This window comes from Pithys albifrons, chromosome 6, assembly GCF_047495875.1.
Source record: "Pithys albifrons albifrons isolate INPA30051 chromosome 6, PitAlb_v1, whole genome shotgun sequence".
Classification (NCBI taxonomy): Eukaryota; Metazoa; Chordata; class Aves; order Passeriformes; family Thamnophilidae; genus Pithys; species Pithys albifrons.
Window position 1 is genome coordinate 17,018,135 of NC_092463.1, and position 27,188 is coordinate 17,045,322.

General features: G+C 40.9%; 1 protein-coding gene across 2 annotated transcripts in view; it reads left to right on the forward strand.

The window, feature by feature from the left end:
* FBLN5 (fibulin 5) overlaps positions 1–26,205 on the forward strand; it is a 50,966-nt gene extending 24,761 nt beyond the window's left edge. For both annotated transcript variants that reach the window (XM_071557656.1, XM_071557655.1), the window contains 7 exons: positions 13,262–13,384; positions 15,195–15,311; positions 16,240–16,359; positions 19,127–19,249; positions 19,790–19,916; positions 22,688–22,883; positions 25,355–26,205. In XM_071557656.1, the coding sequence (XP_071413757.1) occupies positions 13,262–13,384; positions 15,195–15,311; positions 16,240–16,359; positions 19,127–19,249; positions 19,790–19,916; positions 22,688–22,883; positions 25,355–25,516 (968 nt within the window). In that variant the 3' untranslated portion in view covers positions 25,517–26,205. The remainder of the gene's footprint in view (positions 1–13,261; positions 13,385–15,194; positions 15,312–16,239; positions 16,360–19,126; positions 19,250–19,789; positions 19,917–22,687; positions 22,884–25,354) is intronic.
* The last annotated feature ends 983 nt before the right edge of the window (positions 26,206–27,188 follow it).

Below are 27,188 nucleotides of genomic sequence, written 5' to 3' on the forward strand. Positions count from 1 at the left end.
TTCATACAGCATCCAATGAAATGGTTCTTTCACCTCAACAGCATCTACTAGATTAAGCAGAGGTTCATATTTTAGGTATTTTCTCTTAACTATCTCCGGAGGAGAATTCAGAGTGCAGTTGATTCCTGTTGGTTTCACAAGCACTCAATTCTCCCAGTCATTCTGGTTTTGTGGCATAAGAAAAACAAGTGTCTACTGAAGGATACCTGGCAAAGGACCACGGCGGTGGTCAGAGGGTGGCAGCACACATCATGCAAGGGACAGTCGAGAGACATGGATTTACCCTGCCTTAAGAACATGAGTCTGATGAGGAAATTGTGCTGCTTGCTGTCCTCAGCTGCCTCATGTGAGCGTGTAGAGAAGAGGAAGCCAGATTCATCACAGATGTGCATGGGGACAGGAATGGGTAAAAATTGCAAGATGGGAAATTCTTATTAGCTATAAGGAGAAATGTTATCACAGTGAAGGTGATAACACAAACAGTGGAACAGAGGTTCATAAAGTTTGTAGCTAAAGGTTGTATCCTTGGAGAAATTCAAGCCTCAACTGGAAAAGGTCCTGAGCAGCCTGACTAAATTGTCCCTGCTTTGAGTGGAGGCTGGAACCTGATGACTTCCAGAAGTCAACCTCAACATGCCTTGTGCAATGGTTCTGAAGTGCAGTAGCCTGTGTCTGATACTGATTCTAGCTTTTTATATATCCAAGACTCCATGAGATGAAATTTTGTCACATACACTGTGAGTTTTAGCACTTATTTAAAGTGCTGTAAGATCTTTGAATGGAGTGGGGTGGGTTTATATTTGCTTTAGAAGCACTGTGGAGCTGACCAGTTATATGTGACTCAAAACTCGCATCACCGCCTAGAGTTCTGCAGGCAGTGAGAGTTACAAGTCCTTCTTAGGAAGGGAGATCTTCAGATCTCTGCCCATGGCAGCAACCATTGCCAGCTACTCTAGGAGCTGTCATGATTGACTACAAAGATAGTGTTATGTTTGGCACTAAGGGCACTGGGGAGCTTATCAGGGAAGAAAATTTTTTTTCATATTTCATCTGAGTTTCAAATCTGTCCATGTGTCAGCATGCTTTATAACAACCTCAAAAGTACCACAAAGCCAAGGTAATTTTTGTATAAATATTAGAACCTTTTGGGCTCTTTTATAAGCAAAGAATGGGTAGCGGATGAAAGCCAGTGGAGAAGAAAAATCTGCAAATACTGGCTTCCAGGCTCAGACAGCTGTGTCCTCATTACTGTTAATAGCAAAGAGTTATGAATGTTGGACAACATTCACTTTGAGTGTATACATAGCAAGCCATCTATTTATTTATTTCTGTGGTGGTGATCATTGGAAAATGCCTATAACCCCTGCTCAAATAACTGGCTTTAACTCAGATTTGGCATTCACTGTTTTATAATGCTTAAGCCACATTTTCTTGCAATGTTCCAAAAGTTGCCGCCAGCCAACTGAGTTGCAAACCTTCCTGGATAAATGAAAACTGTGTGGATAGGAGAGGTTTACTTTGTTCCAATTAGTGTGTGATGCAGAGATGTCTACTGGCAGTTCTCCCGCTCTCCTTACTCTCAGTTCTGGCTCCCTGGAAAAAGAGGTGTTGCGTCTCAAAGGGTTTTTTTTTTCTCTCTCTCTGTTAAAACCCATTCAGCTACCTTTAATGCATAAATTAAGATAGAACATTTCAACATTTGTGAAATTCTGATATAGCAAGACCTCCAGGCAGATGTGTTGAGCTTTTAGAAGCAGAAAGTTGTTCTTCATTTAGCCCCAAGAACAGCCAGTTTTGAGCAGGACTGTGACAAGTTCTAGATGGTTGTGAAACTCCCAGGCAGGACAAGATGTGAGGTTGAAAATGCAGCAAAACAAAATTTCTAATAAAAGTTACCTAACATTTGCTGGTGTCCTGGCCCCTACCTGTCAATAAATAAATCAGCTGAGATAAGGGCAGATCTTATTCCCTTGTATTAATTCTGACTTAAAACAGAACTGTTGATCTGGGTGGTCTTGACTAATTTTTCACTCTATGAAACTGAAGATTCACTTCAGTGAAAAGCTGAGAATAAAATCCTCCATTTGTGATTACTGTTTCTACTTCACTCTAGCAGCTTCAAGACACATTTTCTGCAAGCACTCTTGGTGCAGCAGCCAGGCTCTTTTCCCTGGTTTAATGGCTAGTTTGAGGGAATAAGGTATTAGATTCCTGGAGAAAGTCAATGCATCATAGTCCCCATTGTTGGTGTGTTTGATTCATGCAGTTTCAAGTGACATGAGACAATCTGCAGCCATGTCACCTCCACCTGGTGCCTCCTTGCATGCTCAACCCAAGCAGATTTGAATCCAGTCCTTTCCTGCATGAGATGCTGGTGATTAATGCTGAAACTTTGTAAGAGATTAGTTAGTGACAAATCTCATATTGCTACTCCAGTTTCCCATAATGGAGATTCCTTGTCCTCTTTTTTAGTGTATATTGAAGACTTCAAGTTACCCTGTGAGAGTGACTAGAGCATTCATAGTGCATTATCTCTGTGGGTGTGTACATATTGCACACCTGGAATCTCTCTGGATTTTCAGGTCTCCAGTACTCCACAGCTGTTTGCACAATATTCTTGAGCAATTATTAACACTTTGGTCATGTCACATGTCCAAAGTGGCATTTTCATGGAAGAAGCAGCCTTTCCAATGAAGGTTTCTGTTATAATCTGCAGGTGGATACTTGTGTTCCTTTGCTTTCACTGTGGCTTTAACTTCTGGATCCATTTGGATCACTTTCTTCTGCCTTATTAAAGTCGGACTGTTCTACTCTGTGCTCGTTCTTGTGGTCTGTCCGCAGTACCAGAGCTCTCTGCCTGCCAAAGCACTTGGAAAAGGAGCTCTTAATGACTCAGTTAAAATGTACGGTCAAGAAGTTCACTCAGTAGAGGAAATGTAAACTGACCACCAATTGGCTAAACAAGCTGGCTGGACTATTTGTGCTTGAGATTTCTCAAAGCTCCCCAGGGAGCAAAAGTGGGAATAGCAGTTCTCTGCTTTTAGTTCTCTCATGTTGTGTACCCTGACTGAAAAGTCTTTGAAAGAATTCGTTGGAGTAGAAGACAATAGGATTTCACAGTCGTGTTTAAAAGCTTTATAAGTAATGCTTTAAAATCCTATATTTTCAATATAGTGCATCTTACAGGGTCTTTTTTAACTAACCCATAGAATTGCAGAGAAAATATACAATTCACCCATAGAAAATTCACTTCTTCAGTGTTAATGGTTCTTTACCTCTTCTGTAAAATTTTATAAATCTTCTCTAGGGATTCTTTCATGAGCCAGTTTCATATCATGAAGCAAGGGAATGATTGTAAGGATCTTTTCTTAGAAGTATGTTTCAGTTTCTCAGTGTGCAATTTCTGGCTCTGACTGCACATTTTTTGTTTCCATTACAATAGCAAGTGTCACTTAGATAACCTCCCAACAGCTGGGAGCATTCTCAGTAAAAGCTCACTGGCTCCTCTCACCACCATACCAGCAGATCCCAGTGTAGCATATGGTCATTCACAATAATAATTTATTCAACTGAAAAATATGTTTCCTGGTGATGAAGATAAAGCTATATTGAGCAAAAACTGCTTTGTACCTCCTAATTCAGCAGGTTCAGTGTCATCAGGAGGGTACTAACACATGCCTACGTCAAGCCAGCAGGGTACTTAGGTCACTCTTTTTCTGCTGTACCACAGCTACTTGGAAATCATGCATCAAGAGCATACAGTTATGCTCCAGTTCATGGAGTTCCATGTTTAAATAAATCCCTTGATTGAAATCAGTAGTTTGTCTCATTTCTGATCCCAGAATTGACATGCAGACTGTACAATTGTGCAAAAGCTCCTGTGGGATACCAGGAACAGCCCACAGAACTGGGTGTGATCTTGTACCAACAGGGAGCTCTGGGAGTTGGTGGGGGTAAGGACCTACAGTCATGCAGGTGATGCCCAGTGTATAAGCCATGCACAGGTCTGGTCTGAGCAGAGAGGGGAGAAGCTACTGCCCCTTCACTCCCCTTGCTATACACTTATCTGCATGGCTGTCCTGTAAATCTCAATCACAAAAGCACGAGTAGAACTGTGCCCAAAGAGCAAAGTCCTTCACAGTTTAGCTGTTGTTTATCATCTTTGAGTAATGTGAAAAGTGTGCTAGCTAAGGAAAGGCTCAGATAGCTGGCAGGAAATCTAGAACCTGTGACACATGTTGAGCAATTTTCATACCAGGCAGAGGGATCAGAATTACAAATCCATGCCTCACACTACTTAGCATCCACTTCCAGTCTGACAATCAATGTGAAAAAACCCACTTTAATCCTTGTTTAGCCCTCAACCAATAACCTAATGCATGTGGGATGCAGATAGAAAATTAATTCAGCGATCAATGGCTAGTCTTCAGACATTGAAATATGCAATTAAACAGGTGTTTAGGGAGTTGATCTTGGACTGTGTTCAAGCTCAGCAGGGTCAGTTGTCCTTGGAAAAAACACTGACCCCACACAGCAGCAGTTTGAATTTGGCTTCAGTCTGCACTTTAGGAATGTGACATTGTTATTTCTTCCCTTTTCTTATCAAATGTAATTATCTTGAGAAAAAAAAAAGTTTTGAGAAAACATGTGATTTCACTGAGTAAAAATCTACTACTGAGGAAATTATTTCTCAGTGTCCAAATAAGGAGTGGGGGAGAAGTTTGGGGAAAGTTCTCTGTTCCAAGTAATCTTGGAACTGATACCCATGTTACTGAGCTCGGATGTTTAGTCCTGGCCTGCAATTATTCCTATAAAAAACAGACATCCAATCTTAGTATTATTTTAAAATGGAGCCCTGAGGGTTTTAAATGACTGAACGAGCTTCAGTGTTTGAGCAGACAGAGATTCTGGAATGACCTCTCAGCTTTGAGCCTCTCTGCAAGAACGTTGCATCTCAACAGCAGGGTTAGCTCCTGGGGTTGTGATAGTAAAACAGTGGGACTAAAGCACAGACAAAATAAAATAAAGAAGTAGGGCCCCAAAATCACCCACACCTCCTCGTAAAAGGAGGAAGAAGATTTTCCATGACAGACTTTTTCCAATCTGCAAGACCTGTGCTCTCACCACTGTCAAATTAATCTTCAGCCTTACTGTGTTGAACCCCATGGTGCTAATGGCTCTCAAACAATCTTGATGGAGAAAACATACCCACTTTTTTCAATGGCTGATCAAAAGAAGGAAACACAGCCATAGCTACTACTGTGACCCACAGAAATCTGTGGCATGATTATCAGAATTCATTACTTAAGAAAGGAAGTCATGCATGCTAAATATGTTCCAAAGAGAACAAAATGTAACAGTCCATCTGCGAAACAGCACACAATGCCAAAAGCATATTGCCTTGGAAATCTGCTGTCCACATTGGCTGTCCTCTTGATCACAGAGTCCAAGCAAAGTTTCACTTCTAATCATCAGTGTCTCCAAGAAGGTGGTTCTAGCTCAGACATGACAAGTCCACATCCTTCCACAACAGCTCTCTGTTGCTGCCACTATTGCCATGACACCCAGCTGGAAAAGGAGCTCCCTCGAGGGAGTGGAACAGCCACAGCACCCTGGGCACAGACCACACCTGTGGAGGGATAAGCACAGTCACAGATCCCACCACTTCCAACACTAGTGGATGCGCTGAACAAGGCAACAGTCTCCTTGTTCCTGTAGTGGCAGGTGCAAATCATCTCCTTGGGATGGAGCTTCTTCGGCAAGCTTTCCACATGCATTTACTCTGTCATGTGGTATGTATCCAATTACCAAGATTTTTTTTCTTTTAAAAGTAGCTTTTTGTCAAGAAAATCTTTTCCTGAGGGACTCTAATAAGTCTCTGAACTGATGACCTCATCTTAAGGACTTTGTTTCCTTTCATATTCTTTAATGCATAAAGTCCTGTTTATGCACAGTCCTTTTTTTCTGTGCAGAAGACAGGCAGTGACTTTGCTTAAAGTTTTTGAACCTCACTTCCAGTGGGCAGGTGTTTCCAGTTCCTAAACACCTCTGCTCCTTCTCCTATTGTCTGCTGGCTTTTCCCTCTGGCTTTTCACCACCTAAGGTCACTTAGCTAGCCAAAAAATTTCATAGTTCCTGAATGTCCACATCCTCTAACCTGCAGTTTAGAAGTCTTGAGGCTCTTTGATTCGACAAATTGTCTGTGTTAATAACTCAGAGTCTTGTCTTTCTCTTGGTTCATCTTTCATACAAACACAACCTTCTGTGCGTTCTGAAAAGAAGATGGTTGGCATGCTCAGCATCTTTAGGCTGATGACTCAACATTTTCTAGCACAAAAATGTTATCAACACTTTCTACATTTTCCACATATTTCTGCAGTTAATGCCAACATTAGAGGTACAATTTACTCTAACTGAAAGTCAAATTTATTGATAAAAGTACAAATAAAAAATTTTAAAATGCATATGCATAATTTTAATTATTTGCAATGGAGAAACCATTTGGAAGAACTTTACAAATTCCTATCCCCTTTTTCAGTACTTTCACTGGCCCAGGTAGACCTACCAATGGCCTAGGAAATGGAAAAAGATGTAAGGTAAGCAGGAAATCCCAAGCATGATGGTTTTGGATATAGATAAAAATAACTAAACACTGAATGGTGTTAAATCTTTCAATGAGGACTTTGTGGCACCACTTTGACCTGTATTTCACATGACACAGGCCACAGAACCTTATCCAGCAACTGATGTTTCAAAGACACAGTTTTTCAATACAGTGTATTTGAAAGAATAAATATTGTTGAGGTATAAGCCCCTAATGTAAAGGAACATCTCCCATGTGCTGTATTATGTTTTTCAGATGGTTAATCAGTAGTACTACTAAAGTTTCTGTCTTATTTTATTTTGAATTTTTCTTCCAAATGTTGAATTTCATCCCATGGTTTTTTGCCTTAGCTTTATTGACCATCTTTGGGTAAAAGCTAAAGTTTCCATTAAGATGTTTAGAGATCACAGACAAATATACCTTGAGCCTTTTTTTAAAATAGATTATTAAAATGGAGCATTAGCTTGCTGTAAGACAGATTGTCATGGCTTGGAATGACTCCTGGGAGACTTTATGATCTCTTTGCAAGATTGCTTTTTGAAGTGTTGACACCGGTGGTAAGAACAATTTCCTGTGTCTACTCAGTGTTCCCAGGTTTATGCTTGTTTTTTCAGCCACACGATGTCAGGAAAAGTTCATGGTCAACTGATTATTTGTAACAACATCAGAGTTATTTTCTTGATCAACATTTTATTCTTGATATATTCTCTTACACTTACCTGCCTTGAAAAGCACTTTCAGATGTGCCCACCATACCTAGCAAAATACTTTTACACAAGACTTCTCTTGAAATTTTAGTTCTTAACTCCACCAGCTTGTGGAGAAACAAATGCAGAAAATAGTGGACCAAAACCAGATCCAATTCTACATTTGTGATTTTCTCTTGAGATTTTTTTTATCTCCTAGTTAACCTATTTGTTTTGACCAGTATTGAATATATCTGGTCTTAATTCAATGGATTAAACTATTGCTTTTCTTTTTATACTGTGATTTCTTGCAATATTATTGATGCAAATGAGAGTGGTCTCAGTCCTGCATTCTTTGTGGACATGAATCAGTACAAAAGATCTCCTGATAAGAATTAGCCCCTTTGGTGAGATGTGGTGTTGTGCTGCAGTTTGTCATCTAGGTCTCCTTTCTGACTGTATTAATATGCTACCCTTTTTTAATCTGTGTACGCATGACTGTTATATTGTTTCTTATTTCTTTAATTTATGGGCAATAAATTAAAAATTTCATTAATTGTACTATGATGTGGCTCAATTCTAAGGAATCCAATAATATTACCTCTAGCTTTTGCAGATAATAAAACTCAGAGCCAGTAATTTGCATGGTAAATGCAATTAGTTTGTTTATTTATTTTGACATTGCAAACGGTATCTATTCAGTTACCAGGCATCCTGCCATCCATTAAAAATATAATCTGTACCAACAAAAACAAAGCATCAGCACATCGCATCCTACAAAAGGCCAGAAATTATAAAAAACCACCTTCTCCACCCTTACAATCCCCAAATGAAATCCCACTGCCCCAGCCACTTCACTACTTGTCAAAAGGTCAAGTAAATAGAACATCACACCCCAGGGCTCCTAGACCAAACCAGCACAGCCAGGATTTTTTTAGGAGAGAGGGATGTGGTTAATTTTGGAGCTCAGACTTCTGCAGCAAGGCTTTCCTGACAAATTTATACAGATATGCCATCTACCTATTCCCCCATTCTGACAGTAAACCAAAGGTCTTCAAAACTCATGGCTTCAGGAGGAGAGCAGTGGTCTGCAAGGGCCATGTGGTTGCTCTCAGAAATCACCTGGGAAGTAACAATGTGAATCATTCGCACTTCAGGTCAGATTTTCATTTGTCTGGACTTCTGCCTGAACTTCTGCCTTGTGAACTAGCTGTGGGAGCAGTAATGTGAATACAGCAACTGGAAAGATGGATAAGAGAAGTGAGTACAACCAGTAGAAGGATGAGTGAGAGAATATAGATGGCCACTAATTTGATTGCACACAGGAGGATAATCAAGAGCTGAAACAACCAAGGCCGGTGTTAGCCAAGGAGTCTTTGGCAAGAGAAGTTTTGACCAGTGATCCATCTTGCTTGCCTTTGTACTGTAGTGTGGTTTTAAAGTTCTGAACAACTGCTCTCTCAAAAGAGCCACTAATCACTTGGGATAATTTGGATTTGTTCAAAATTATTAGTTATGAAAATCTTTAACATCCTAAATTTTTTAATATGTAATTTCACAGAAACATTCCTAGTCCTGTCTGTAAGAGTAAGAAGAGGTGTGGTAGCTGGGTAACTCTTTTTATTTGCCACTGGCCTTGCCAATAGTTCTCTTTGTGTTTCAGTAACTACTGGAAACTTTGAGGTTCCATGCACCATTAGAGTAGACCAGAAATATTGTGAGTACCATAGAATTTAGTTGAAAGAGCCTTTGGTGCCTCTGAGACCACCTAGGAGAGCAGAATGCTTTCAGAAGGTTGGTTCATCTTTTATTTTAGATCTCATTAACCAGTGTAGAGTCTGCACAAAATTTCTGAAAAAGTTGCATCTTTAAGTGTTCACATAATAAGGGCAGATTGTATTGGACTACATGAAGAACTACAAGTCAGAAATGCCTGTGACCTGCTCTTGCTTCTGTTAAGTGGTCACAGGATAGTCCTTTAATTCTTAATCTTTAATTTCCTTGTTAAAATCCAGGTACACTGATATTTATCATCAACTGCAACATTGCAGGATTTTGTAGTCCAGTTTGATTTGCATTATAATTGGAAGGCTTCAAGTAAAAATGGACTCACTGTGACCAGGTTTTGTACATATGAGGGCACACCCTGTCCTGAAAAGTTTTAGATGCTAAACAGTGAGGGAGGCTGGACTGTGACAGAGATTTTGTAATCGCTGTCTTTCAAATAGGAAGCAGAGCAGTGGAAGATGAAAAGCAAGGATGAGTTCCTACAGCGTAAGTTCTCAGCACATGAGTTAGTGTGGCCACTGTTGTTGTGCTGGCTCCTTGTCCTGCACAGTATCTACCAGGTACTGCAGTCTGTTTTCATTGAGGATAGATCTAATTTGTATTTCCTTCCTAGTCCACCTCATGGTAGTTCTTCTTTGTTGACACACTGAGTGATCCAGCCAAAATCACAGGTGAGGTATCCAAAAATGGTACCTAGTAAACGGTAGCTAGTAAAACCTGGACATGCTGTTGGATGCAGGCAATGTTTTCTGAGGAACTAAAAGCAGGTTCAGAATAATGAAAACCATCCTTGGATTACCATTAATGGGTGACAGCATCTGATGCTTTCCTGGCACTGATGATGAGATTATCAAATATCACAGTTTGTTAACCTCTTGCATGGACAGCAGTGGGGTTTCTGGGGTTTCTTGCTAGCAAGCTCCACTTTAGTAACTCTTCTGCTCTCTGGCTGATTAGATCTTACTTTGAGGCTCAGACAACAACTCATTGCAGTATTTCTTTCTATTTCTTTCTTTTTTTGTGAAGACTGACACAAGTTATGCTGTCAGACACAAGCTTCCAGGCTTCAGAAAAGTGCATCTCAGGGACTTCTTAGACACATGTGCCATCCTTGTATTGAATAGCTCTTACAGTAGTTTTTTATTCTCTGAATTTGTCATATCTGCTTTGAACCCACAAAACTATTGGCAGTCTAGCATCATGTGCAATTAGCATCACAGTTTTGTTCTAGTACTGGAAATGAGCCATCACAAGAGTAGAGGTGGTCCAAACAGGCTTTGAAGTCCTAGGGCATGAACACACCTAAGATTTATGTTTGCATGGGACAGAAATAAGCTGTACAACCAGAATAGGAAATTATTCACGCGTTATTGATGAGCTGTCAGGTTCCACTTGCAATTCCGCTTGTAAATTTCCACTCAAACAAAAATGCCCTGTGAGTGTTTTGATACAGTTTCTATGACTATCCATTATAGGCAATCTCTCGAAGATGCATGACTAGTTCTCTCCCCAGTGGAAGTAATTTGGAGTTGGTTTGGTTTCTTTCCTTTCCCTGTCAGATGTCCAGTTTTATCAATCACGCCTGCTCTCGCTATATGCTGCACTGTGTAAATGGGCTGGGCAAGGCACCCTCTGTCTCCCAGCTCTGATATTCTCCAAGGGATATCTAATGCCTGGCCCATGGCTGGTTGCACCTACACTTTTCTCAGTGTGCAAATATCTGCTGTTACTTAGTGAGCCCATGTAATTTAGATAATCAATGGCAGACAGGCTGGGATTATGCTACCTGTTTCAACTGTGAAGGCTGCTTGTCAGAAATAATTTGATTGTATTGGCTGAGTCTGTCAAAGTGTAATGGCACATTGTGGTAAGGGGCAATTTTAGAGAAAGCCAGAGACCTGTAATACAGAACTGGGTGTGCATTATCAGGCCCAGCCACAAAGGTTTGATGCTACCAGTAAAGCTGTTTGTATCTTTTGGTTGCGCAGAGCTTCATAAATGAAGTCAGTGAGGTATTATTCAGTGCAAAATGTGGGGAGTCGAGGTGTTCTGCACAGACAACTTCCAGTTCACCAGATTTTCTAGCAGAAACTCCACAGGAAGCCTCCACTGTAACCAATATTTCATTTGAGTGGAAATATGTTTCCAATACCACTACAAAAGGTCAAGCCTGGGAGTAAGCAAATAAGACTGCTTGGTATAAGAGGATCGATGTTGTACTTCTCTGGAGAGGAGCTCATGCAGCTGATACAAAGATAACTCGGGAACAAAACCAATCCCGTAGCCACCCACTGCTTTACCTGAGACACTCATGTCATACCCCTGCAAGAAAGACACACCACAACAGAGTGGAGGATCTATGGCCTTCAAAAAGCATTGCAGCCACATGTGGGGAGACCACGGCCCTCATTTTGTTTTCACTTTGCTTCACCTATTAATATTACTGGAATCAGGGAACATGGAAAATGAAAATCTCATTTTTAAACTTGGTGCAGGCCAGAAACAGGAGAATTGGCAAGATCCCAAGGTCCCACTCCTAAAACAATAAGCAAGCATGACAAATAGAAAACTTTTTCATTTAGAAAACATTATCATTGTTATTAAATTTGTGGTTAGATAAAATCTCTGTTCAGATACTACCAATTATGTAAGATATGTTATGAAGGGAGGATCCAGATTTTTTAACCCAATCGCAGAAGGAATAGCTGAACTGAACAACTTATTTATGGACCTATATAGTCTAGACTTGTTATCTTACCCGTTTCCCACTTCCCCCACCATTTCTCCAGCCTTCATCTGGCCAATAAATACATGGGAACCGATTTCTGACAGAACTGATTACCTCTAATTGTGTCCCTCTCGTTATCTTACCAGCTGTGGCTCACCATAAATTGCCCCGGTACAGATGTTGGCCAGATAAGAACTCTAGACTCTCTCCATATATGTAATATGTATGTATTTATTTATATATCTGAACGTGTTAGCTATGCTGCTGTGGTAGACTAGGTCAGTTATTTCATGACTGCTAGGATTGTACAGCTGACTGGCTTTGCTGGCTGCCTTGGGGGCAGGTACAGAGTTGTAATTCCTGCCCTCTGCTGCCTGCTCTGGCCCAGGGCATTAGTGGGATACTTTCAGTCATGAACCAACAAAGTCTGGTTAATAAGTATTATGGGGGGAGCAAGGGAGTAGAATTGCTTAGTTGACATAGTACTTCAGAAAAGGTCAGTGCACAGTATGCTGGAATAAAAAATAGTTTACATACCAGTAAATAAAACATAGAAATCAGAGTTGGCTGGAAAAGATGACACAATTTATCATTTGATATTTCCATTTCTCATATCTAGCGGCAAACCTAACACCTGAAACATCAGGGAAGATAGTAAGCAAAGAGGGATTCAAATTGAACTTCTGACTCCAAAAGGCATTTTTAATCAGTTAGGTTCCAGGGTCCTGGCTTATATAAATGTAGGAATGCTATTCACCTACTTTGCAAAAAAGAAAAAAAGGTAAAAAAAGTCAAGAAGTCCACAACAGAAACATCCTAAGGGGTTGTAATAAAAACCCAAATACATTAAAACCAATGAAGTTGGGGGGGAGGGGGGGGAGGGGAATAAAAGAAAATAATTTTCTTGTCAGGAAATTGATTCCAGGAACATATACATTTTTTGGTCAGGTAAAGGTTGATTTTGGTTGAACCTTCTGTCTGAAAAATTGCAGTGAATTTGCATTGGCGGGAGTAGGAATTCATTTTTTTTATATGTCTGAGTTGTGTTGTGTCTGCAGATCTCTCAAACTGCCGTTCATCTCTTAGTCATCAGTGGGGTTGTACAGCCCTTTCAGTAGCCTCTCTGTAGGGCTGAATACTGCCCTGCAGCATGGAAATCCCAGCTCAGTGACAAAGCAAATGTGGAAGTAACAAAAAGCTTGAGATAATGCAAGACCTTCCTTGAGGAACATTGAGAAACTCTGGGCCATCTGCAAAAGGGAGAGATTTGATGTGCACCCTCAGTTCTCACCGTCCTCAGACATTTATCATTGTGAATTTTCCTTCAAGTTATGGTCATTCTTTTGACTTCTCCACACTTTGGCTGCTTGAATGGAGTCAGTGTACACACTGTGCAGCATGAATAATCTGTTGTTGCCATGTCTAATATTTTCTTGCTGTATTTCTGTGTTGCAGATGTGGATGAATGCGCTTCAGATTCTCACCAGTGTAACCCCACCCAGATCTGCATAAATACTGATGGGGGCTATACCTGTTCCTGCACTGAAGGCTACTGGCTGTTAGAAGGCCAGTGTTTAGGTAAAAATCTCACGTGATATGGTATTTGAGCATCTGTGCATATGTACCTCTGGATCCCTGAAATAAAGTCACTAAACACTTTTGTCAAGTACACAGTTTAACCTTCAGCTATGTGGAAACTGTCTTCTATCTCTGAAAGTGCCAGTGGTATGCTTGGCAGAGAGACTCCCTCACAGAACAAAAATGTAGATGTAAATGCCATGTAGATGTAGCATCCATGTAGTAGGTGGGATTTTCATATTCCCAGTCTGAAGGATTCCCTTTCGGGGAATATCAATCACAAGCACGTATGCAAAAATATTTTTTCCTAAACAGACCTGTCCTTTCCTCGCTGTGACAGTGTGGACCCAAAGGGATCCATATTTGATACCCAGAAATAGGATTGACAGTAAATCCCTAGACTCAACAAATTCTTTTGCTTGGGGGTCAGAAAAAAAATACCTCTGAACTGGGTGCTGTCTCAGTAGCTTCCAGGAAGTTTTATTTCAGTTTTATTCTTTTCCTTGTAGTAATGTCCTGTTTATCCTTTTAGCTCTGCCTAGTTAAAAAAAAAGCTCAGCAAACAGCACGAGAAAACCTTCCATCTCTCTCTACTCCGGACCATTCCCTTCACTTGATATTCCCATGGCATGATGACATAGGTGTTAATTTTAGGCAGACAGATAGGACCTATGAAATGGGAAACAACATTTTTAAAGAAAAGTTTGCTCATTATTAGCTTTTCCTCTAAACAGCACAGGCTGTTTTCTGCCACCTCTGCAGGGCTGGACTGTCACATCACACCTCCACTGGATGGAGAATGGGCTTTCCCTTCCCATTCATAACTGGAGCATCTCCAGTTATTTTCCAGCTTTCTCCTCCTAAGTATCAATTTGGTGAAGGACTCCCTCATGGCTGCTCTCCTAATTACTGCAAACAGCCGCTGTGTAATTCACCTGGAAGGGTCAGGGCCAAGCCCTGTCCCACCTGGGGTCTGTGCAGCCACAGCCCCATTGCAGAGTCACTGCCTTGTAGTTCCCCGGGAATATGAAGTCTCCAAGGCCCCTGATCCTTATCCTCTGACAAATCAACTTCTCTTGGGACAGAAAAAGCTTGTGCTGGGGGTTGTACAGGAGTATGTGATGGAGAGAAGAGGGAGGGCAGGGATAGGGGATTCTGCTCTGCATCACCTGTTCTGTTACCCACTTACTTCTCCCAGTTACAGGCCAAATGACAGGGTTGTGTGTGGCATTCAGGATTTGGACATAGACCTAAAATACCCTACTGTTTGATGGATATACCAGAGAACTGAAATGACTGCATTGTGGAACTGATTCGAGTATCTGCTTCTCTTATTTAAAATAGCCAACAACATCCCAGTATTGCCCAATTGTGCAATCATGGGGTGGATTATTACACGGAAATGCAAAGAGGGAAAGGCAAATTTTGTTTAGAGTTGCTATATTTTTCCCTAAGTGTCAAGAAGTTTCAGATTTCCATACTTTCCACTGGCTTTGAAGAAGTGATTTTTGCTGGCATAAAGCAGTGAAAGAACATATACTGTAATCAGGGAGCTGAGTTGGGTTTTGGGACATGTTTTTTGATGCACTGTTACTAAACCACAGTTATAGAACTCCTACATGTCTATCTCTTGCAGGAGCCAGTATAGCAGTATCCACGTGATACATCCACAAGAAGCAGCCTAGTAAAAGTCCTTATCCCCAAAATGTAGCACATCTGTGTTATTGGTACTGTTGACTCAGGGTTTTTGCTGCTTTTATCTGCCTGTGAAAAGGCAGACCACTCTACTTCTCATCCCTCCCATCTGTAGATATAGATGAATGTCGCTATGGCTACTGCCAGCAGCTGTGTGCCAACGTGCCTGGTTCCTACTCCTGCACGTGCAACCCAGGCTTCACCCTGAACGACGATGGAAGATCGTGCCAAGGTATGTGTGTGCTAAACCATGACTGAGGCCTTTGGTCCCAGCCCAGCAACACCCTTAAAATTTGCTTAGTTTTTAGAACATAATTACCATTGCCAACATTGCTTTTGAAAATATGCATAGGTTGGTCAGACAGATGTTTCTGTAGCTTTGCAGTACCTCAGAGGGGTACAGATGCAACATGACCAGCAGAAATATGCAGAAGTCCAAGCACTCTTTCGTCAATGCACTCAATTCATGGAAATTACCAACAGTTTAGGCACTGAATTTGCTATTAAAATCTGAGGCTGTGTGACCCACCTGAGACAGGAAAACCCTTCAGATGGGTAAATTAGTGTCTTCCAAGTTCCAGACTGGGATCCTGAGCATTACACCTCCTTTTGCTGTGTTATGCTACCTCAGTCAAAGTCAACACAACCTCTTCACAAAGCCAGTCCCTAGCGAAACAGGATCACCTTCCCACATGCTGCAGGAAAAAGTCTGTGCTAATGATAGCCAGAAGCTGCTAATGTCCTAAAAGGAAAAAATTGCTTTTACCTTAGCCCGAGGTTTCCATGAGCATCCTTCATTGCATTATCTTCCTCAGGAAGATCCTGCTGCTTTTTGTCTCAGCTCTGTTATGAAAGTTTTGGTTCAATGGTTTTTAAATTGAAGGGTAAAACCAGAAACATTTGTAATAAATATTTCATCCCCATCTTCAATGTTATTTTTTTAATTGAAGACATTCCCAAAATGCTTCATATTGTGTTTCCATCATGCTATTCCCAAGCATCAGCCTGAATCCCAATAAACAACACTGACTTGGTTTTATGTTTTTCAGAACAAATCATTCTGACTGTACAGCTAATCTCTTTGAAATGCTTTACAGTAAAGAATTGAAAATATAGTTTGGGGAGAAGTCACTGATGGATTTGGCATTGGTTTCCCATAGATGTGAATGAATGTACAAATGAAAACCCTTGCACTCAGACCTGCGTCAATACCTACGGCTCTTTCCTCTGCCGCTGTGAACCTGGCTATGAACTGGAAGCTGATGGAGTTAACTGCAGTGGTAACTGTCTTTATTTATTGTTTTGATTTCTTTCATTATATTAAGTTTACCTTTTCCAAGGGATTATTTTGTACATACTCTTAAAAAAGTTTTTTGCCTTGATCCATGGTTAGCAGCAGGATAGCTGCAACTCAAATGATCTTTTTTCTAGCTAAAGCACACAGCAAATACCCAGAAAAGCTCAGTGGAGGAGCGTTGCAAATGGTTTTAAGGAAATAAGCTAAATATTCAAAAGCTCCAAGGTAACAGCAAAACATAAGAAAGCACTTTGTAATGCTAAACAGGAAGCTTTATTAGAGCAAGTAGAGATGGTCCTAGAACATTCTTCCATGATTAAAAAAATATATAAAGCATTTTTCCATTTTGTCTGTTGAATATATGTGTTTCTCTTGCTCTTAGAACTGCTCATTTCTGCCTGAAACCTTCCCAGCTACCTCTGTATGGCTCTGGCTACACTTCAGAAACAATGTATGGTTTCTTAGTACAGCTATTTCTGATCTCTTCAGCACACTGCAGAATAATTGTGCTTATGTCACTGTACTTTTCTCTCTCTTATTTTTATTTCTATTTTATTATTTTAATTGAAGGCAAAACTTACTTCTTTGCTTAATGTTCCCACAACCTGATAAAATTAGAGAATCCAGCCAATATTTCATGGAAGGAAAAATGCACTGGAAAATACTTATTTTTTAATTTACAGTAAACAGATACAACATGTTGTTTCAGAGAGAGAAGACATATGAGATGCAATATGTGTATAGGTTAGAGTTTCCCAAGATGTTTTTCTTTGCAAACATCTTTATTATAAGAGAAAGAACAAAGATTGAATCTTTAAAGAGTCTTAAGCATTTATCATTTAGACTGCAACACCTAACTTAAGTTTTCTGCTTTCTAATGGAATTTCTTCTTCTAAGTTAGACTCCTGCACCTTTTAATGAGCTCACTCCCTGAGCTACTTGGGGGCCTAAACCAGATAAGTTCATTGCAGTGCCACATAAGGTGGTGCTTGAGCCTCATCCATGTCTGAGAGTTAAGCCACTAAAAGGGAATTTCCACCATGCAGATTTAGAGGAGAAAATCTTTTCCTGACAATCCTGTGCAAGACAATGTCTGTCAAAGCAGGTCAAATTCCTCTGGATGAGCTTCTTTCACTTCACAAGCAGTCGCTGGACACCTCTGAGACTTGCAAAGGGAATGCCTGGTTGGGAGAACACTCTTACGAGACATCCAGGACACAGATGTACTTCAACAGGACCTGGATTAGTCCATGGCCTAGCAGCCAATAGAGCTTGAAGATGGGAGGCATCCCTGCCCCAGTTCAAGGAGAGGGGCAGAGATTTCAACATGGCTTTCCCAACATCATCATTATATTCTAGTCACAGAGGTCTTCCAAGTGCATTTAGATGTGCTCTGAAATGCCTACTGTCTTGTTGTCTGCACATAGTCAGCAGAATGCCAGAAGTGTTTGGGAACACTATGGGCTCAGCAGCAGAAATGTAGGACCCTTGGGGCTCTAAGTCCCTCAGCACTTGACAGCAGCACTGGTCATATGAATTCAGGGTGCTGGAAGTCTGGGTAGGTTGCCTTGAGGGAGTGGGTGGGATCTCATTTAGTTGATGGAGTCAGCCCTCAGTCCATGTTTTGTCAGGAAGGTGTTTATTTCAGTGAACTCACAAGGGAAACTCACACGATAACAGGACTATGTATGTGTGGAGTTCCTTTCATTTCCCTTTTGATAACGTGATTTCAGCCATAAAGCCACTTTAACATATTTGGACTTCAGATACTTTCTAATCCATCTGCACAAAACACCAGAAGTGGATAAATGGACCGGGCCCAATTTAGAAGAAAGGGAAATTCAGTCTGAAGAGTAAAAGTGATTTGCCTGGGAGAGTCAATATGTTAGAGCTGGGAATAAGAACTTGGGAGTTCCTGGCTGGGCTCTGGCCTTTGTTTCTTTCTTCCCCTGGACAGGGAAATAAGGAAATGATTAACAGCAGCCTCCCTCCTCACAGTGCCTTCCCATGTGTTTTCCCCTCAGTCAGCTATGAGTCCATGTGCAGCTCTGAAGTTTGTCTTTGTCAATTGAGCAAAGTTCTGCAGAACACAATGACTGGTCAATTCATGAGTACAAGGGGAAAAGAGCACAAGTTCTGCTTTCAATCAGAGATTTGATGGACTGCTTAGCTTCCTGGGTATCTGGGAGATGGCTGGGCCTTCCAGTAGGTCTGATCCAGGCTGGGATGAGCTCTGTAATCTTGCTGGAATGACTTAGAAGTAACTGGCTAGAGGCTAAGAAACATAAAACAGACAGGGCTGGCTGCAGGAGTTCTGCTGGGACCCATGTGGCCCTGGGAAAGGGAAGCTTGCTCTCCAATAAAAGGGGGAAAAAAAGAAAACTACTGCCAAGTTTTTCCTTTCAAATTACAGTTTCAGCTTTGTTGTTGGAGTATCTCAATCTCTGACGTAAAACAGAACTGAAAACATGGCCAAGTGGTGACAGGTATTAGAAAAGATAGATAAATAAATAAATAAATACAAGCAAGCCATGCATTGTGTTCAGAAGCAGCTGTGGTTTTCCTCGAAAAAAACTGTTTAAGCAAGAACATCTTGTATAGCATCTTGCCCCGGTAACCTCCTCTAGGGAGCTGGAGGGTGCCAGCCTCCAGCTGGGGCGATGGGCAGGTAGTCTGGATGGCTACTTGCCTGAGGGACTGCTCTTTTGACAGTAAAGCCAAAGACACTAAACCGTGTTTTTCCACTGCAGACATGGATGAATGCAGCTTCTCAGAGTTCCTCTGCCAGCACGAATGTGTGAACAGTCCTGGTTCTTACTACTGTATCTGTCCTTCGGGCTATAATTTGCTTGACGATAGTAGAAGCTGCCAAGGTAAGAACATTCCTGCACTGTTTAAAACCTGAAGGGACCAGAAAATATATCCTGTGTCTAGAAAGAGATTTTCAAGAATTGAGATGCTTGGTCTTGGCATTGCACAGTGAAATACTCGTAGGGGCCAATTATGTAATTCTGGTAAGAATGTTGTCACGTGAATAGTCCCACTGAGGTGAACTAGTGTGTTGTTTTAAGTAAGACTTTATTGACTAGGAAACAGCTACACTGGAAAGACCTCAAATGCTCTCTCCTCTGTTGCACGTCTCTATTTTCCCATTCTCTAAGGTCAGAAAGCTTGAGCAGCCAACTACTTTCCATTTTTTTGCAGCACTTAGCATATGGGAACACTCTAACAAGCAAAACTGAATGGAGTGAAAACTGATCTTTAACGAGGAGACAGCTGTAAAAGGCCACTTCTCATAGTGCAAGAGTTGTATTCATTTTGGGGCAATTCCTTAAGCTGGCAACCAGTTTGTTGGAGCGGTGTCTTGTACATATTTCCCTTCTTTAGCCTTTCTCTTGCTCCTTTTGTTTTAGATATCAATGAATGTGAAATCAGAAACTTCACGTGCACTGCGCAACAAACGTGTTTCAATATCCCAGGAGAATATAAATGTTTAGACCCAGTACGATGCGAGGAGCCTTATATCCAGATTAATGATAAGTGAGTAACTTACCCCCAGCCACAAAAGTTATACATACGTGCTGTCGCTGCATTTACCACTGGTAGGCTTTCTAAAAATAATAAATTGCATTTCCTTACTAGTCACTAGGTATCATGCTCAGATGTGTAGGAAGTTAGAATGGACAAAAAAATATCAGGAGAGAAAACAGCAAGGTTTATGATGTAATAAGAGACATTTACTTACATTACTAACTGACTTCACATATGCTCAAATGCAGCCTGTTTATTAGTATGAGTATTTCCTGTAAATGGTAACTAGCTTGTGCCTGGGAAGTACTTTAAAACAGTTGATGATCATTATAGCAGGATACAAGCAGTTTTCTATGGTTTAAAGGTTAAAAGTTCCAAATAGTTCACAGACTGATCTGCCTTGTCCAGAAATTGGGTATATCTGGATAGGGCTGTTAGCATTGTTATCCTCTCAATTGGGAATTATTTGAGCAAGCAAAAACTAAAGCCCACATTTCTAAAAATTCCTTATTTCTTCCACATTTTTGTATGTATTTGCCTGGGGTTCAAAATATTTCAGTTCCAGATAGATCTTTATATATTGCAGTCCAGATTAATTCAATCACAGTGTTTGCTCTAAACCCTGTTACCTGGGATGCTCATGTGTTTTATAGAAAGGCAAGAAAGGAAGAATTAGCTTCTTTCCATTATAATTTATTCATCTATTTACATTGCTTTCTGAACTAGGGCAGATGAAGTGTGGACACATAGTGTTTGTTTAGTTTTGGGTTTACCTACCCTCAGAGGTGGTAGAGTCCTAAACTCGAATTTGAAATATCTGAAGCCTCTGTATCTAAATTTTCCAGAGCCCAACTATAGAATCCTCTCAGAGCAGTTTGAAGAACTCTTGATCTCTGAGCTTTGTGGTTGCCGACTTTCGCTCATATCTAGATGGGACTGCACTTAATTTGTGGCATATGCCTAGAAGTGGTCAGTAAAAGAGTCAAGTGAATTCCTTCTATCTGTGTTTTCTGTGGAAGGAATTGGGTGTTTGTAATGCCAGAAGCCTCTTGATTGGGGCCATGCCAGATGAACTGTCTGAAATTGCTGTCAGTAGTGAATGTTACAGAAAAAACAGTCAAAAAGGCCCTTGTCTACTAAATTTCACAACATGGCTTTTCTAAAGGGACACCCTGCCTCATAACTTTATTAAAGTTCTCTGAAGAAATCAGCAGCATGTGGCTAGGGCACGTGGACTGATGCAGCCTCTTTGGGTTTCCAAAGGCTTCTGAAAAGACCCTCATAGAGTTATTATGGAAATTAAGCAGCCATAAGTAACAGAGAGAAGTCCCTGGAATGGAAGAGTAAGAAGTTGAAAGATAAAAAATTAATAGAGGGCAGTATTAAGTTGTCAACTTTTACACTGAAGTTCTTCTTCAGAGGTCTGAGCTGGACCTACTTAGTCCATGAAAAGCAATCTGGGAAAAAGAATAAACCACGAGATGGGCAAAGTCAGCAACAGTATCTGAAGACAGTAAATAAAAGAGTGGGTAGGAAAAAATTGCAGAATAAACCTTAATGTCCATGCAGTAAAAATGGCAGAGGAAATTCCATGTAGATGAATATATCAAGTAAAAAGACAATCCCAAATTTGCAAATTAAATAAAGAGCACTGATCTGATCATAATCCATCCAAACTGAGATTTGAGGGTTGTTCTAGTTCCATGATCTGCAGTACACACTGGATATCAGAATAACAACTTGAATTTGAGGTGTTATTAGGGAGAGAATATCCTTGGAGCATATGTCATTGTGTTCCACATCTTTAAGATTGTGCAGTCCCTTTCCCTCCTCTCAAAAGGAATATAACTGGCCAAAGGTTCATAAGTAGCAATGAGGATGATCAAAAGAATGCAATAACTTCCTAGTGAGACGCAACTAAGTTAGGACCCATCATCTATGAAAGGGGTCAAATATGAACCCTTGAGTTGTATGAGGAGAATGAGCAGGGATTGCCTGCCTGGCTGCTCTGCTTTCAATAGAAGAGCTGGGAGTGTCATATGAAGCCAGAAAAGGGACTGCACAGAGAGAGATGAAGGAGCTGTGGAGCTTCTGGTCACAGCCAGGTGTGGATGCCAAAAATTCATGTGGGTGTAAAGGAAAGCTGGAAAAGCTGATAGATAAGAAATGCATTAAGAGCTGATAAATACAAAGCAGATGTTTTTGCTTCAAGAATTACCTGGATGACAAACGACTGGAGGCTGTTGGTGGAAGTGTTGTAGGCTTAGCTCATTATCCACTTCTTCCTTAAGGCTCTACAGATGACAGCAGAGCTTTGGTTTGATCCAGGATGTCTCACTGTATGTTTTCATGTAGTATATAAAATATTTTTAAACAAAGACCACTACATTTATGTAGCATGATCTGTGAAATGATCCATTAATAAACATTATTTTGAGGACAGTTCAGTTTAAATTACTATAAGAACAAACATGTACCAAGTATTCTACACCTGCAGAGCTGTTCCACAGAAAGTACAGATTTTTCAGTGATCTAAAGATAAAGAAAGCCAAGATATTTTGGCCTAGAAGACAAGAAAAAGGAAGCAGTGATATAGGCAGGCCAGAATAGTAATACAGAGAATACTAAAAGTGAGAAAATTCAGTACAAGTTTCATTGATTCTTTCAGCCAGTCAACAACATTCTTTGTTTATTTATTTATGCATCTGTATTTACATATAAAGAATCAAATATTACAGGAATTTGTAACCCCTGATGCCGTTTCTATCTCTGACAATTAGCCGCTGCATGTGTCCAGCTGAAAACCCCGGGTGCAGAGATCAACCGTTCACCATCCTGTACAGAGTGATGGATATGGTGTCTGGGAGATCTGTGCCTTCAGACATTTTTCAGATGCAAGCAACAACTCGCTATCCTGGAGCCTATTACATCTTCCAAATCAAATCAGGGAATGAGGGCAGAGAATTCTACATGCGGGTAAGTCCAGTGCTCCCTGAGAGAAAACAGGGAATATCTTCTCCTCGGCTGAATGTGCTGATAGCAGAACTCAGCTTTTAATGAATATCATTTACACCTTCAGTATGAGGCACTTTGACATGCAGATGTGCAGAGCAATGTGCTAATCCACAGGAACTGCTAAATCTCTCAGGAAAGTAACCTGCTCAAAGCAAACATGCTTCTCCTATGAGACAGTAGGTTTAGAAAAGCCCAGGGTTGCATCCATGTCTAAGAATAGCTCAAGTCTCTCATGCTCAAGAAAAACTATTGATTTTATTTTTTTATTTGATGGTCAATCAGTAATTGTCACCAAAAGACTCAACATTTCTTGTCTGTTTTATTAATTGGAAATTGAAAAATGTGAGAAACAAAGAAGTAAGCAAAACTCCACCACTTTATGCCAAGGATTGACTTTCTGGGTTCTTTCATTCATTATGCATTTTTTCACTGAGAACACACATTTTATGTAGACACTGTTAGAGGAAACATAGCTACCTGGTTTTTTTTTTAATCTGAGTTTTCTTCAGAAGACATCTCTGTTCCCCAGTCAACCTTACTGCACCACTGACTTGGGGGAGTGATGGGGTGTCTGCACAAATGGGGCACCTCCATGAGGAATGGTGTCAATCAGGAGGTTGATTTTTCAGCCCTAGACAAAACCTGGCTCTGATATTCTCATTAAGTCATGTTCAGTGCCTACTGACAGTTCCCATCCCCCATGGAGACCGATAGTGGGATGGATTCCAGGACACATTACTCACAAGAGCTTCAGATTACCACTGTAAGAAAAGGAAAAGCTTTCACAACCCTGAACTGATAAGTGGTCCTGCTATGATCATTTACATCTCACAAGAGCTTTCCTGCTGCAAAGTCATTACTGATCCCACTGACATTTTCCCCTTGTCTGGGCCAATCCACCAGGTGCTGAGGCTCCAGCACCCATCACCATTGATTGACCACACAGCCATTCCCTTGACCGGTGGGTGGGCAGGGCTGGGCAGGAGGGACACTGTGTCTCATGCTAAGGCACTGGGACCAGGCCCAGCATGACTAGGCAGCTCACCCAGCACCTGCTCATGGCTATGTCAGCCTTTTCTGATCAAAGGTAACACAACCACCCAGTTTCGAGGTAAAACACGACCCACTTTGTCTACGTAATTTTTTGATGGAAAACAAATTGCAGTTGGTTTTAACATCTGCAGCTCTGATTTTTAAATGCACATAATCCACTGTTCTGACCAGACATTGCAAAGTCTGCCTCCATTTAATAAAGGACTGGTTTTCCGAAGTGCCGTCGCAACAGTGTGCCCAGGTGGCCAAGAAGGCCAATGGAATCCTGTCCTGTATCAAAAATAACGTGGCCAGCAGGACCAGGGAAGTGATCCTTCCCCTGTACTCTGCGTTGGTGAGGCCACACCTTGAGTGTTGTGTTCAGTTCTGGGTCCCTCAGTTCAGAAAGGATATTGAGGTGCTGGAGCAATTCCAGAGGAAAGCAACAAGGCTGGTGAAGGGACTGGAGCACAAGCCCTATGGGGAGAGGCTGAGGGAGCTGGGGTTGTTTAGCCTGGAGAAGAGGAGGCTCAGAGGTGACCTCATCACTGTCTATAACTACCTGAAGGGAAGTTCTGGCCAGATGGGGGTTGGTCTCTTCTCCCAGGCACTCAGCAATAGGACAAGGGGGCATGGGCTTAAGCTCTGCCAGGGGAAATTTAAGTTGGATATCAGAAAAAAAATTCTTTCCAGAGAGAGTAATCAGGCATTGGAATGGGCTGCCCAGAGAGGGGGTGGATTCACCATCCCTGGAGATTTTTAAAACGCAGGTTGGACGTGGCGCTGAGTGCCATGATCTAGTAAAAGGACTAGAGTTGGACTAAGGGTTGGACTCGATGATCTCAGAGGTCTTTTCCAACCCAATTGATTCTATGATTCTATGATATTCAAAGTTCTCTTCAGAGGGTGAGGTTTGTGCCCTTCACATACACAACGTCCCACAAGCCTGGATCCTGTTCACATGAGTATGTCTGTCCTCCAAGCCCTATTAACATCACCCCTTCTCGGTGTTCGCTGCTTCACAGTAACACTGTCCTTTACATCAAACTAAAGAGTACCTCACAAAAACAAACAGACGAACAAAAGGTATCACTACTTGTTTATATCCTAAATCCATGTTTTCATCTTTTTCCATTTGGGCAATAGCAAGTGTCTGTGTTCAATAGCTCTTTTCATGTGTAGGGATCCCAAGGACTTTACAAACTGTAGAAGGTGATAGTTCATACAAATCCCTGAAAAGGAGCCAAATACTGAAATGAAGCCCTGTCCCATCAGCTGCAGTGGTTTTCCAACAATGCAACAGAAAACACCTATTTTGGCTGCTTGAAGACCATAGTGGGAGAATAGTTTTGAAGAGCTGGTTTGGCAATCTCACCTGCTTTCTCTTGTTTTGTGCACAGCAAACAGGACCGATCAGTGCTACTCTGGTGATGACCCGCCCCGTGAAAGGGCCTCGTACTGTTGAGTTGGACTTGGAAATGATCACTGTTAACACCGTCATCAACTTCAGAGGAAGTTCTGTCATCCGGCTGAGGATATTCGTATCACAGTACTCCTTCTAAACCTTGTGTTTGTGCCCTGGAAACATTAAACCAAAACAGACAGTTCCTCCTCTGCAGAACTCTCTCCTCACAAGCCAGTACATATAGCAGCTCCAAACCAAATCACTATTTCCACAGACCCAGTGACCTATGCCTGTCTGAGCAGGAGGCCTCTTCGTGCACAGTCCCTACCAGGATGCAGACATCTGAAGATGTATTGTCAGCAGATCCCATGGGATTCTCTATGTGGTCATGTATTTTAAGGACTCTTCTTTTCACTGTAAACACTTTTAGGGCATGTGAAAGACTGTGAACCTTTGTAGCTCCAAGGCTGCTTAGCAAAAAGTACCAAAGAAACTGAGAAAAAAGCTGGCTTTTGCAATCTTGCCTTTTTTAATTTTTTTTCATTATGAATGGAAAGCAGACAAACAAGCAGAAACAGAAACAAAAACCCCACCTATTGAAACAAGGGATCTCCGAAGTCCTAACTTACATTCCCAATTATCTCTGGAATTATCAGTCAGGCACTTTGTCTCAATTCACCCTGCATTTGTCTTAGTTTCACCTGTTTTTTCTTTGAGTCTATTTTATAGTTAAAATTCATTGTAAATTCATTCCAGAATACATGTTGTACTATGTAATCTTTTACTTTCTAACAAAGTGTCACATGTTTGGTTTCCTTCCCGTATTAAATCTTTCTATATAACAGAGTTCAGAGAAATCTATCACTGGATGGTGTGTTTTACATGTAGGATTTTAAACTTACTTACAGTCAAGATCTTTGACTCAGGCTTCTGCTGCCAGAATAGTGTCTGAATAATTAGGGACTTGAGCAGATAAGAATCAGAATTTCATTTTTCCCTGAATGTGAGAGTTGCAAACAGTTTGTAAGGGCTACAAAGTAGTAATGGCTGTAGTTATGGCTGCAAATAATCTCCTGTTCAAAGATTATTAAGGTCAGACTTGTCAAAATTCTTTCAGAAAAAATTAATTGTTCCTTTCTCCTGCAGTCTGTCTCCTACATTCCTAACACTGGGGAAAATAAGCTGAAAAGGACTAGGACCAGTCTTATCATTTATGCTTCTACCACACAGCAGATCAGACTACACTAATGCCCCAATTTCAAACAGTGTGATCCCACAGTTTCCAAAGGCATTGTTTTCTCAGGTATAACTGCTGTAACTAATATAAAGTTTCTCCTGAAGTCCAATCTGAATCTTTGACATTGTAATCTGTTGCTTTTTAGTCTACTTCCAGTAGTAATACAGAACAGTTTATCTTCCCCTTTGCAGCAGTCTTTAACGTGTCTGAAGATTGTTGTCATGTCTCCCCTCAGATTGTTCTTCTCTAGTCTAAACAAACCCAATTCTTTTGGTCTTTCCTCATACATCACATTTTCTGGACCTTTGATCATTCTTGTTGCTCTCATTTGGATTCTTTCCAGTTGGTTCACATCTTTCTTGAAGCGCAGTGCCCATAACTGTGAAAAGTATTCCAGCTGAGGCTGCTCAGTGCTAAGCTGAGCATATATGTTTAGTAGTTTGAAAAAGGAATTAAAATTTGTATAGTTTTAAGGCATAAAGCTTGTTGAAGCCATTGGCGCTTTGGTCTTTTGTTTTAGTAGGGATGAGGGTTCGCAAGCCTTGTTCTTAAATGTGTCTGAAACAAGCTCTTCTGCTTCATTTTTTCCTTA